Consider the following 13697-nt stretch of genomic DNA (forward strand, 5'->3'; position numbering starts at 1 on the left):
AATACATGACTGTATCAGAACTACTACAGCGTGTGGTTTTCCTTCTGTCAAATATAACATTATTGCACATACATAAATGTTTAACATTTCTCGGTTGTCTGGCCACAACCTACCTGTACAATGTCTCTTTCAGCAAAGTGCCCCCTGAAGGACACTCTGACCTCATCCCCATCTAGCTCCTCCATGGCTAGACAGAGAGGGGGGTATGGTCCAAGCAAATTATAGAAAAACAAAGATAGGGAACACAAGTCAGTTTGACACGATACATGACAAGTTTTGAGACTAGCACTCCTGGGAACAGCTCAAGTCAAACCTTCTGCAGATACTAGAATGGGACTGTTAAGTGCTGATAGCAGTTATTTAAAATCAGACTAACCAGTTAAAGGACTGTCGACCCATTGATACTGCGTGGCTCAGTTGGTGGAGCATAACGCCAGGGTTGTGTGTTAGACTCCCATGGAGGACCAGTATGAACAAATATAAAAATGTATACACACTACTGTAAGTTGCTCTGGATAAGAGCGTCTGAATAACACTAAAATGTCAAATGAAAAGAAGGGTAATTCTAATGGTCTTACAGAACATCTCATTGAGTCTGATACTGAGACAGATCAACCCTGACATAAAGAAGTATTCATAACCGCACACAATTCCCAGATACACACAGGATCGGACAAATAAACCAGACAAGCACACAGACACACATTTTCTCACAAAGCTACTGGTGAAGAGTGGCTTCCCTGTGCTGCTAACAGGCAGTCTGACCGTGTGACCTGAGCAATTCTTGGCTGACTTCAATGCGTTCGATTGCCTAACCAAGGGGAACATTTAGCCAAATCGAGCGCAGATGATGCCTAGGATTATGCCTCGGTGGGCTGGAACGGAGACTCCCCTCCCTCCCTTCGTTAAGGAGACATTGATCTGAAGAGGGCCAGGATACTTGACTCTGCAACACTGATTTTCTAAAGGAACCCTCAAAGGAGAAAAGCTCCTTATAAGTAGTCCAATAACAGCTGACAGGAGAGTTTGCTCCTCTGTTCTACCTCTAGGGGCGCCATGCTCACCGTCAAACTCTGCAGGTCCGACCCCGATGATGATGATGGACATGGGGAGAGCAGCTGCCTGTAGGGAGAGAAAGAACTAGGAGTTACAGACAGTAGTAGGCTATGCTTGGTTTGCAGACAGCCGCAACTCAGAACAACGCACTGTCCGCAGATAAGATGCACTGTACTGTACTCACATTGACTACAGCCTCCTTGGTCTGCAGCATGTCAGAGATAACTCCGTCTGTGATCATCAACAACACAAAATACTGAGAGCCATCCGTCACATCCTGCGCAGACCTGAGGGGAACACGCACGCACACACTGGAGAGTTCAAACTCAGGGAGGACTGTGTGCCTAAATGGGATTGAGAGTATGTGTGTTAACGTCAATTTATGTCATGGCAAATGTTTACAGCCTCTCACTAGAGACTAAACGAAGGACCGTTTTCCAGTGAGCCTTGACCCTTTGACCTCTGTCATTACCCAGCAGTCACCTCTCATCTCAGAATGAGAGGATCGACCCCCCCTTCAATAAAATAAATATATAAAAAAATACAAGAGAAAAATGTCACGTGGTAGTTTTTTTCCAAAACAATTTTAATCAAGAGAGCCACAGGCACTGCAAGAAATAAAATGAACAACAGAGAGACTAGATACATTTCAGGTTAAATCTGTTATTATGTTAGACAAGCTACAAGACGTGTGTCACAGTTGTTTGTCTGTAGGCTATCGACAAAGTCCTCCCTGGACTTTCCTTCACCTGGTTTAGGCAAAATACACCCCTAATAAACATGGAATTAAGGTGTTCCACTTAACTGAGTGTAGCATGGATCCTTGTCTGAGACCTTGGCTGAATGAGGGCTTTACAGTGCTCTGACATATCTAAGAGCCAGGTAGCAGTGTGCTGGGAGGGTCTAGGGATGAGACACAGGGGCTGTGACACAGGGCTGGTTATTACAGCACACAGAAGAATTAAAAAACAAACTCCTTGCCTTTCATATTGAACCTTTATTTAACTAGGCAAGTCAGTCAAGAACAAATTCTTATTTACAATGACTGCCTACCCCAGCCAAACCTGGACGACACTGGGCCAATTGCGCGCCGCCCTATGGGACTCCCAATCACGGACAGAAGTGAAACAGCCTGGATTTGAACCGGGGACTGTGGTGACACCTCTCGCACTCTGATGCATTGCCTTAGACCGCTGCGCTACTCAGGAGCCCCCTGAGTGATACTGTGTCATGGATGGTCAGTCCTTGCATCCATCCATAGCTATGTCTATGAATTTGACAGTGGTTACATTTCTCCAGGCCCATCCATCAGCTGTTTACCAAACAGGTGAGGGGATAATGCCTTGTTATTATTTATACTGCTGATTGACGCTTTAAGATAGCTAGGTGAGTCCACCACATAGTAAACATTTTCTCCGCTCAATAAAGCAGCTATCAGCAAAGTCAAGGCATTTTTTACTTTTTAGTAATTTAGCAGACGCTCCTATACAGAGCGGCTTAGTGCATACATTTTTATACTTTTTACATTTTTTATTCTGGTCCCCCGTAGGAATCAAACCCACAACCCTGGCATTGCATGTGCCATGCTGTACCAACTGAGCCACAGTTAGTATGAAAAGACAAGTAGTTAGTATGAAAGTTAGTTAGTATGAAAAGACAAGTAGTTAGTATGAAAGTTAGTTAGTATGAAAAGACAAGTAGTTAGTATGAAAGTTAGTTAGTATGAAAAGACAAGTAGTTAGTATGAAAGTTAGTTAGTATGAAAAGACAAGTAGTTAGTATGAAAGTTAGTTAGTATGAAAAGACAAGTAGTTAGTATGAAAGTTAGTTAGTATGAAAAGACAAGTAGTTAGTATGAAAGTTAGTATGAAAAGACAAGTAGTTAGTATGAAAGTTAGTTAGTATGAAAAGACAAGTAGTTAGTATGAAAGTTAGTTAGTATGAAAAGACAAGTAGTTAGTATGAAAGTTAGTTAGTATGAAAAGACAAGTAGTTAGTATGAAAGTTAGTTAGTATGAAAAGACAAGTAGTTAGTATGAAAGTTAGTTAGTATGAAAAGACAAGTAGTTAGTATGAAAGTTAGTTAGTATGAAAAGACAAGTAGTTAGTATGAAAGTTAGTTAGTATGAAAAGACAAGTAGTTAGTATGAAAGTTAGTTAGTATGAAAAGACAAGTAGTTAGTATGAAAGTTAGTTAGTATGAAAAGGCCTTTATGTAGTTGAATGTGATTGCTTAAATATGTTTATTTTGTTATTGTGTGATGAATTATATTGTTTTGTACACATGTGTATGTTTTATTATTCTGTTTTAGGTTCAATTAAAAAAAGTTAGATCTAACCATATATTGTTTGTTTACATTTACTTTGTTTACAAACATTGGAGTAAAACAAGCGAATATTTTGGATTCTGATGTGGTACGACAGTTGAATAAAGTTCATGAGGCATTTATAAGTTATAATCTTCAAGAATCAATGGGTACATATCATTAAAGGTCATGAGCATGAAAAATCATGTTTTTCATGAAATTGGATGATATTTGAATGAAGGAAACCTAGATCAAAGTATGATAACCAAAGCATGAAAAATGACTGTTGCTTCTACAGTGGGGAGAACAAGTATTTGATACACTGCTGATTTTGCAGGTTTTCCTACTTACAAAGCATGTAGAGGTCTGTAACTTTTATCATAGGTACACTTCAACTGTGAGAGACGGAATTTTATCCCTGATGTCCCTGATGTCCTTACACAGCTTTCTGGTCTTGGCCATTGTGGAGAGGTTGGAGACTGTTTGATTGAGTGTGTGGACAGGTGTCTTTTATACAGGTAACGGGTTCAAACAGGTGCAGTTAGGTCTGTGAGAGCCGGAATTCTTACTGGTTGGTAGGTGTTCAAATACTTATTTCATGCAATAAAAAATGTATTACTTAAAAATCATACAATGTGATTTTCTGGATTTTTGTTTTAGATTCCGTCTCTCACAGTTGAAGTGTACCTATGAAAAAAATTACAGACTTTTACATGCTTTGTAAGTAGGAAAACCTGCAAAATCGGCAGTGTATCAAATACTTGTTCTCCCCACTGTACATTGATCAAGTCAGGTTACCTCCCCCATGTCAAACACTTGGATTCATTATTAAGGGGACTAGGTGACATCACCTTACCTCTCATTTTAATACACCAACGGTAACATGATATTCTCTTATCTAATTTAATTTAAATAAGTGTCGGCTTGTATAAAAAAATGATATCACTGACGCAAATGTCAATGTTTGAGTTGCTTTGTGTTTCACCAAATTAGCTTGAGATGATTTGACTGCAACACTGCTCAATTTTTTTATTATATATTTTTTTAACCTTTATTTAACCAGGCAAGTCAGTTAAGAACAAATTCTTATTTACAATGACGGCCTGGGAACAGTGGGTTAACTGCCTGTTCAGGGGAAGAACGACAGATTTGTACCTTGTCAGCTCGGGGGTTTGAACTTGCAACCTTCCGGTTACTAGTCCAACTCTCTAACCACTAGGCTACCCTGCCAGCATCCAAATTGCTTGACATAGGCGTTTCAAAGAGCTGTCAGTCAAGGCTCATGAATGTAAGCTCCCCACCCTTTCAGCCGGTCTTTACAAATGTCCTGGTAGTTAGCCATGAGAAAAATATATTTTTCAGAATGACTGTTCAGAACCATTCATTTCTAAGTCCAAAAATGGATTTAGCAACTGCTGATTGCCCCTTTAAGATGAATGCACTAGCTGTAAGTTACTCTGGTAAGTCTGCCAAATGACTAAAAGGTTCATTGTAATTATTCTGGTAAATTTACACATCTGCTAGAATGGCCTTCCAATGCCATGTCATCTTCAATTTCCCATCACATGGTCAGTAAACTGAATGAAAAAAAAAATAAAAAATCTTAGCCAGAACTCTCTTGAAATGACTGCTTACACGACTTGAGAAGCACCAAAAACTTCTAAACCAGTTGTTTTGTTTATCCTCAAAAAAAGATCCCATAAAATTACTCCCTGCCTCCCTGTTTCAGAACTACCAGAAACTTCTTAATGACACTTGAGGAATCAAATGCTCTCAGCACACATGAAAACTACTCTGAGCAGAAGCTACAGAATAACACCACTAGTCTGAAATACACATTCTTGAAACATTTCTCCAGACACCTCCACATTGTACTTTTGGTGCAGCAGTCTGCTAGAGGGAGAGTGAGAGCAGCAGTCTGCTAGAAGGAGAGTGAGAGCAGCAGTCTGCTAGAAGGAGAGTGAGAGCAGCAGTCTGCTAGAAGGAGAGGGAGAGCAGCAGTCTGCTAGAGGGAGAGCAGCAGTCTGCTAGAAGGAGAGTGAGAGCAGCAGTCTGCTAGAAGGAGAGTGAGAGCAGCAGTCTGCTAGAGGGAGAGGGAGAGCAGCAGTCTGCTAGAGGGAGAGGGAGAGCAGCAGTCTGCTAGAGGGAGAGCAGCAGTCTGCTAGAGTGAGAGCAGCAGTCTGCTAGAGGGAGAGTGAGAGCAGCAGTCTGCTAGAAGGAGAGTGAGAGCAGCAGTCTGCTAGAGGGAGAGCAGCAGTCTGCTAGAGGGAGAGCAGCAGTCTGCTAGAGGGAGAGTGAGAGCAGCAGTCTGCTAGAGTGAGAGCAGCAGTCTGCTAGAGTGAGAGCAGCAGTCTGCTAGAGTGAGAGCAGCAGTCTGCTAGAGGGAGAGCAGCAGTCTGCTAGAGTGAGAGCAGCAGTCTGCTAGAGTGAGAGCAGCAGTCTGCTAGAGTGAGAGCAGCAGTCTGCTAGAGGGAGAGTGAGAGCAGCAGTCTGCTAGAAGGAGAGTGAGAGCTGCAGTCTGCTAGAGGGAGAGTGAGAGCAGCAGTCTGCTAGAGGGAGATTGAGAGCAGCAGTCTGCTAGAGGGAGAGTGAGAGCAGCAGTCTGCTAGAGTGAGAGCAGCAGTCTGCTAGAGTGAGAGCAGCAGTCTGCTAGAGTGAGAGCAGCAGTCTGCTAGAGGGAGAGCAGCAGTCTGCTAGAGGGAGAGCAGCAGTCTGCTAGAGTGAGAGCAGCAGTCTGCTAGAGGGAGAGCAGCAGTCTGCTAGAGTGAGAGCAGCAGTCTGCTAGAGGGAGAGTGAGAGCAGCAGTCTGCTAGAGGGAGAGTGAGAGCAGCAGTCTGCTAGAGGGAGAGTGAGAGCAGCAGTCTGCTAGAAGGAGAGTGAGAGCAGCAGTCTGCTAGAGGGAGAGTGAGAGCAGCAGTCTGCTAAAGGGAGAGTGAGAGCAGCAGTCTGCTAGAGGGAGAGTGAGAGCAGCAGTCTGCTAAAGGGAGAGTGAGAGCAGCAGTCTGCTAGAGGGAGAGGGAGAGCAGCAGTCTGCTAGAGGGAGAGGGAGAGCAGCAGTCTGCTACAGGGAGAGGGAGAGCAGCAGTCTGCTAGAGGGAGAGTGAGAGCAGCAGTCTGCTAGAGGGAGAGGGAGAGCAGCAGTCTGCTAGAGGGAGAGTGAGAGCAGCAGTCTGCTAGAGGGAGAGCAGCAGTCTGCTAGAGGGAGAGCAGCAGTCTTGCAAGAGAGGGGAAAACATAAGTCTGCTAGTCAGAAAGGGAGAGCATTGTTGCCTAGGGGTGAAAAAGTCTGGCAGAGAACACAGCTTCAAGTACATAGTTTAGCCTTGCAACTCCAGGGGATGTGTGTTTCTACTCTAGTATGTATGAATGTGCTGCTATGTGAACCATTAGGCAGCAGTGTTCTGTATTGTCTCCTGAGATCATAATGAACATATATAGTGGGTCAGAGATCACCAGAGGTCTCGCCCATTGTAATCTCCTTACCGTGCCACCTGGTTGATGACTGGAGAGAAGTTGGTGGGTCCGTAGAGTTGGACCGTCCTGAGGCTCTGGAAGTACGCCTCCAATACTCCCTCTATCCCCACACAGTTTGGGTTTTCATTGTCGCCACTCTGCAAGGAACAGGAAGAGATGCACGTCACCATGTCAGCCTTTACGTACTTCAAGACATTCAGTTATCAATAACGCCATGGTAAATTGTTTCACCGTTGATCCAAACCTCAACCATCAACCCACTTTTTACACATCCACTTCTTTCAAAGACAAGGCTCAGGATAAGTAAGATCTAAATGTGCATTGTGGTAATAACAATAAAAAGTCAAGTGCCTGCCACAAAAAAATTGTAAATAATAAATAAGGTTCTATTTATAATTAATATGGGACGTTAATATTCCACTAGCCACTGGAGAGCGACCAGCCCTGTTCACGGAGCTCCTGTGCTTGTTGTTGTTGTTGTTGTTGTTGTTTTGGAAATAATTCTGCAGGTCAGAGAGAGACAGAAAGCTGTTGGCTTGACAACAGAACAGAGCCTGTGATTGGAGAGGCTCCTCAGGAGGAAGTGAGAGGATGCTGGGAGTCCCCCGCAGGGCTGGGAGATGAGCCGGCTGCTGAGCGCGTGTGGCCAGCTGTCACCGAGGCGATGAGGTTCGGCCCCTGCGCCACACCCTGTCCTCACTCAGGTCCTCTCTCAGCGAGCTGAGCGCTCTCACAGCTGCATTGAGACAATGTCTGGGCACGCTTACTGCTGGTGGTGAAGATATCTGATCCTATAGACAGACACCTTCAGGGGTGACCTTGAGACGTTCACTTACAGTATATACACCGAACAAAAATATAAACGCAGCATACAATCATTTCAAAGATTTTACTGGGTTAATGTTCAAATGAGGAAATCAGTCAATTGAAATAAATGCATTAGGGCCTAATCTTAAACATTTACATAAAATCAATTATTTCTCAGATAATTCAGTTTCAGAAGAAAAAGACATTGTGACAATGTACACTGAACAAAAATAAACGCCACATGGTAACATATACCCTCATAATGGGCCTCAGGATCTCATCATGGTATTTTTGTGCATTCAAATTGCCATCGATAAGATGCAATTGTGTTTGTTGTCCATAGCTTATGCCTGCCTATACCATAACCCCACCGCCATCATGGGGCAATCTGTTCACAATGTTAACATCAGCAAACCGCTCACCGGTTGGACGTACTGCCAAATTCTCTAAAATGACATTGGAGGGGGCCTCCTGAGTGGCACAGTTGTCTAAGGCACTGCATCGCTGTGCTAGTTGTGCCACTAGAGATTCTGGGTTTGAGTTCAGGTTCTGTCGCAGCCAACCGCGACCGGGGGACCCATGGGGCGGCGCACAATTGGCCCAGCATCATCGGGGTTTGCCCGGTCGGTATGTCCTTGTCCCATCGCACACTCCTGTGGTGGGCCGGGCACAGTGCACGCTAACATGGTCGCCAGGTGTACGGTGTTTCCTCCTACATATTGGTGCAGCTGGCTTCCGGGTTAAGGGGGCATTGTGTCAAGAAGCAGTACAGCTTGGTTGGGTTTCGGAGGACGCACGGCTCTCGAACTTCGCCTCTCCCGAGTCCGTACAGTAGCTGTAGCAATGAGACAAGACTGTAACTACCAATTGGATACCACGGAATTGGGGAGAAAAAGAGGTACATTTTTATTTTATTTTTATAAATAAAATAAAGTGAAATTGGAGGCAATTTATGATAGATAAATTAACATTCAATTCTATGGCAACAGCTCTGGTGGACATTCCTGCAGTCAGCATGCCAATTGCACGCTGCCTCAAAGCAAGATACATCTGTGGCTTTGTGTTGTGTGACGCACTTTAGAGTGGCCGTTTATTGTCCCCCAGCACAAGGTGCACCTGTGTAATGATCATGCTGTTTAATCAGGTTCTTGATATTCCACACATGTCAGTTGGATGGATTATCTTGGCAAAGGAGAAATGCTCACTAACAGGGATGTAAAGAAATTTGTGCACAAATTTCGAGAGAAATAAGCTTTTTGTACGTATGGAACATTTCCGGGATCTTTTATTTCAGGCTCCTGAAACATGGGACCAGCACTTTACATGTGGCGTTTAGATTTTTGTTCAGTGTACATTGTCACAATGTCCTTTTCTTCTGAATCTGAATTATCTGAGAAATAATTTATTTTACGTAAACGTTTAAGTGGAGAGAAAGTTTTTAAAGCCAAACAATGGAAATGTACAGAGTAACTTTTATTTGTCTGCCAGTCTCTCTCTCTATTTGTTTTTTCATCATTCTTTTTTCTCTCCATATACTTCACTGTGTGCTGCAATGGCCTAAAACCTCTCTGCACCCTGCCAGACACATTCCAGCACCTTCCCAGCCCGTGATTGAACCCAGCTGAGGCTCTTAGGCCAAACAAGGGCATGATTGGCAGCACAATCAGCCCCATCCCTTTAAAACGCCACTCTTATCCTGAAACCGAGTAGCCAATTTGATTGAATATGGCCCTGAGACAGTGTTCTCTCTGGCATTTCCTCCCACTTTCCTTCCCTGCCTCCTTTTCCTGCCTCTCCCACACATGAAACACAGATTATAGCACACACTCACACATACACACACTAACACTCACAACTACACACATTAACACACACACACCGACTCACCCCCCCCCCCCTCCCTCCACACCGACTCACCCCCCCCCTCCACACACACACACACACACACACACACACACACACACACACACACACACACACACACACACACACACACACACACACACACACACACACACACACACACACACACACCTACCTACTACTACTACTATAGGTGTATTGAAGGTGCTAATAGGAGAAGTAGAGTATGAGGATCTGATATATGATACTAGAGGTGTTTTACTCTAATCTGATACGTGATACAATAAGTGTTTTACTCTAATCTGATAAATTATACTAGAGGTGTTTTACTCTAATCTGATAAATTATACTAGAAGTGTTTTACTCTAATCTGATATATGATACTAGAGGTGTTTTACTCTAATCTGATACATGATACAATAAGTGTTTTACTCTAATCTGATACATGATACTGGAGGTGTTTTACTCTAATCTGATACATGATACAATAAGTGTTTTACTCTAATCTGATATATGATACTAGAGGTGTTTTACTCTAATCTGATACATGATACAATAAGTGTTTTACTCTAATCTGATACATGATACAATAAGTGTTTTACTCTAATGTGATACATGATACTGGAGGTGTTTTACTCTAATGTGATACATGATACTGGAGGTGTTTTACTCTAATGTGATACATGATACTGGAGGTGTTTTACTCTAATCTGATACATGATACTGGAGGTGTTTTACTCTAATCTGATATATGATACTGGAGGTGTTTTACTCTAATGTGATACATGATACTGGAGGTGTTTTACTCTAATGTGATACATGATACTGGAGGTGTTTTACTCTAATGTGATACATGATACTGGAGGTGTTTTACTCTAATCTGATACATGATACTGGAGGTGTTTTACTCTAATCTGATATATGATACTGGAGGTGTTTTACTCTAATTTGATACATGATACTGGAGGTGTTTTACTCTCATCTGATATCAAATAAAATCTTATTTGTCACATACACATGGTTAGCAGATGTTAATGCGAGTGTAGTGAAATGCTTGTGCTTCTAGTGCCGACCATGCAGTAATATCTAACAAGTAATCTCACCTAACAATTTCACAACAACTATCTTATACACACAAGTGTCAAGGACATAAAAATATATGAATGAGTGATGGCCGAACAGCATAGGCAAGATGCAGGAGATGGTATAGAGTACAGTATATACATATGAGATGGGTAATGTAGGGTATGTAAACATTACATTAGGTAGCATTGTTTAAAGTGGCTAGTGATATATTTTACATCATTTCCCATCAATTCCCATTATTAAAGTGGCTGGAGTTGAGTCAGTGTGTTGGCAGCAGCCACTCAATGTTAGTGGTGGCTGTTTAACAGTCTGATGGCCTTGAGATAGAAGCTGTTTTTCAGTCTCTCGGTCCCAGCTTTGATGCACCTGTACTGACCTCGCCTTCTGGATGATAGCGGGGTGAACAGGCAGTGGCTCGGGTGGTTGTTGTCCTTGATGATCTTTTTGGCCTTCCTGTGACATCGGGTGGTGTAGGTGTCCCGGAGGGCAGGTAGTTTGCCCCCGGTGATGCGTTGTGCAGACCTCACTACCCTCTGGAGAGCCTTACGGTTGTGGGCGGAGCAGTTGCCGTACCAGGCGGTGATACAGCCCGACAGGATGCTCTCGATTGTGCATCTGTCAAAGTTTGTGAGTGTTTGTGACAAGCCAAATTTCTTCAGCCTCCTGAGGTTGAAGAGGCGCTGCTGCGTCTTCTTCACCACGCTGTCTGTGTGGATGGACCATTTCAGTTTGTCTGTGATGTGTACGCCGAGGAACTTAAAACTTTCCACGTTCTCCACTACTGTCCCATCGATGTGGATATGGGGCTGCTCCCTCTGCTGTTTCCTGAAGTCCACGATCATCTCCTTTGTTTTGTTGACATTGAGTGTGAAGTTATTTTCCTGACACCACACTCCTCCCTGTAGGCCGTCTCGTCGTTGTTGGTAATCAAGCCTACCACTGTAGTGTTGTCTGCAAACTTGATGATTGAGTTGGGGGCGTGCATGGCAAAGCAGTCATGGATGAACAGGGAGTACAGGAGAGGGCTGAGAACGCACCCTTGTGGGGCCCCAGTATTGAGGATCAGCGGGGTGGAGATGTTGTTACCTACTCTCACCACCTGGGGGCGGCCCGTCAGGAAGTCCAGGATCTAGTTGCACAGGGCGGGGTCGAGACAAAGGGTCTCAAGTTTAATGACGAGTTTGGAGGGCACTATGGTGTTAAATGCTGAGCTGTAGTCGATGAACAGCATTCTTAGATAGGTATTCCTCTTGTCCAGATGGGTTAGTGCAGTGTGCAGTGTGATTGCTATTGCGTTGTCTGTGAACCTATTGGGGTGGGAAGCAAATTGGAGTGGGTCTAGGGTGTCAGGTAGGGTGGAGGTGATATGGTGCTTGACTAGACTCTCAAAGCACTTTATGATGACGGAAGTAAATGCTACGGGGCATTTAGCTCAGTTACCTTCATTTTCTTGGGAACAGGAACAATGGTGGCCCTTGTGAAGCATGTGGGAACAGCAGACTGGGATAAGGATTGATTGAATATGTCCGTAAACACACCAGCCAGCTGATCTGCGCATGCTATGAGGACACGGCTGGGGATGCCGTCTGGGCCGGCAGCCTTGCGAGGGTTAACACGTTTAAATGTTTTACTCACGTTGGCTGCAGTGTAGGAGAGCCCGCAGGTTTTGGTAGCGGGCCTTGTCAGTGGCACTGTATAGTCCTCAAAGCGAGCAAAGAAGTGGTTTAGTTTGTCTGGGAGCAAGACATCGTGGTCCGCGACGGAGCTGGTTTTCCTTGCATTTAAGAGCAGTTGGAGGCCACGGAAGGATACTTGTATGGCATTGAAGCTCGTCTGGAGGTTAGTTACCTCAGTGTCCAAAGAGGGGCCAGAAGTATACAGAATGGTGTCACCTGCGTAGAGGTGGATCAGAGAATCACCAGCAGCAAGATCGACATCATTGATGTATACAGAGAATGGAGTCAGCCCGAGAATTGAACCCTGTGACACCCCCATAGAGACTGCCAGAGATCCGGACAACGGCCCTCCGATTTGACACACCGAACTGGTTTACCAAGTAGTTGGTAAACCAGGCAAGGCAGTCATTTGAGAAACCAAGGCTGTTTAGTCTGCTGATAAGAATGTGGTGATTGACAGAGTCAAAAGCCTTGGCCAGGGCAATGAATACAGCTGCACAGTATTGTCTCTTACCGATGGCGGTAATGGTATCATTTAGAACCTTGAGCGTGGCTGAGGTACACCTATGACCTGCTCGGAAACTAGATATGAATAGCGGAGAAGGTACTGTGGGATTCGAAATGGTCAGTGATCTGTTTGTTAACTTGGCTTTCGAAGACCTTAGAAAGGCAGGGTAGGATAGATTATAGGTCTGTAGCAGTTTGGGTCTAGAGTGTCTCCCCCTTTGAAGAGGGGGATGACCGTGGCAGCTTTCCAATCTTTGGGGATCTCAGACGATGCGGAAGAGAGGTTGAACAAGCTAGTAAATAGGGGTTTCAACAATTTCGGCAGATCATTTTTAGAAAAGAGATTGTCTAGCCCTGCTGATTTGTAGGGGTCCAGATGTTGCAGCTCTTTCAGAACATCAGCTATCTGGATTTGGGTGAAGGAGAAATGGGGGAGGCTTGGGCAAGTTGCTGTGGGGTGTGCAGGGCTGTTGAACAGGGTAAGGGTGGCCAGGTGGAAAGCATGGCCAGCCATAGAAAAATGCTTATTGAAATTCTCAATTATTGTTGATTTATTGGCGGGGACAGTGTTTCCTAGCCTCAGTGCCGTGGGCAGCCGGGAGGAGGTGCTCTTATTCTCCATGGACTTTACAGTCCCAGAACCTTTGGGAGTTTGTGCTGCAGGATGCAAATTTCTGTTTGAAAAAGCTAGCCTTTGCTTTCCTAACTGCCTGTGTATTCTGGTTCCTAACTTCCCTGAAAAGTTGCAGGATGTTTTTGTGCTGGCCAAGGGCAGTCAGGTCTGGAGTGAACCACGGGCTATATCTGTTCCTAGTTCTACATTTTTTGAATGGGGCATTCTTATTTAAGATTGTGAGGGAAGCACTTTTAAAGATTAACCAGGCATCTTCTACTGACGGAATGAGGTCAATATCCTTCCAGG

General features: G+C 44.2%; 1 protein-coding gene across 2 annotated transcripts in view; it reads right to left on the minus strand.

Annotated features, from left to right (window-relative positions):
- The window catches only part of LOC109908600 (copine-9), a 77550-nt gene that overhangs the window by 4504 nt on the left and 59349 nt on the right, over positions 1 to 13697 (minus strand). For both annotated transcript variants that reach the window (XM_031794684.1, XM_031794685.1), the window contains 4 exons: positions 6846 to 6973; positions 1241 to 1343; positions 1065 to 1122; positions 114 to 187 (listed from right to left, as the gene is read on the minus strand). In XM_031794684.1, the coding sequence (XP_031650544.1) occupies positions 114 to 187; positions 1065 to 1122; positions 1241 to 1343; positions 6846 to 6973 (363 nt within the window). The remainder of the gene's footprint in view (positions 1 to 113; positions 188 to 1064; positions 1123 to 1240; positions 1344 to 6845; positions 6974 to 13697) is intronic.

This window comes from Oncorhynchus kisutch, linkage group LG17 (assembly GCF_002021735.2).
Source record: "Oncorhynchus kisutch isolate 150728-3 linkage group LG17, Okis_V2, whole genome shotgun sequence".
Lineage (NCBI taxonomy): Eukaryota > Metazoa > Chordata > Actinopteri > Salmoniformes > Salmonidae > Oncorhynchus > Oncorhynchus kisutch.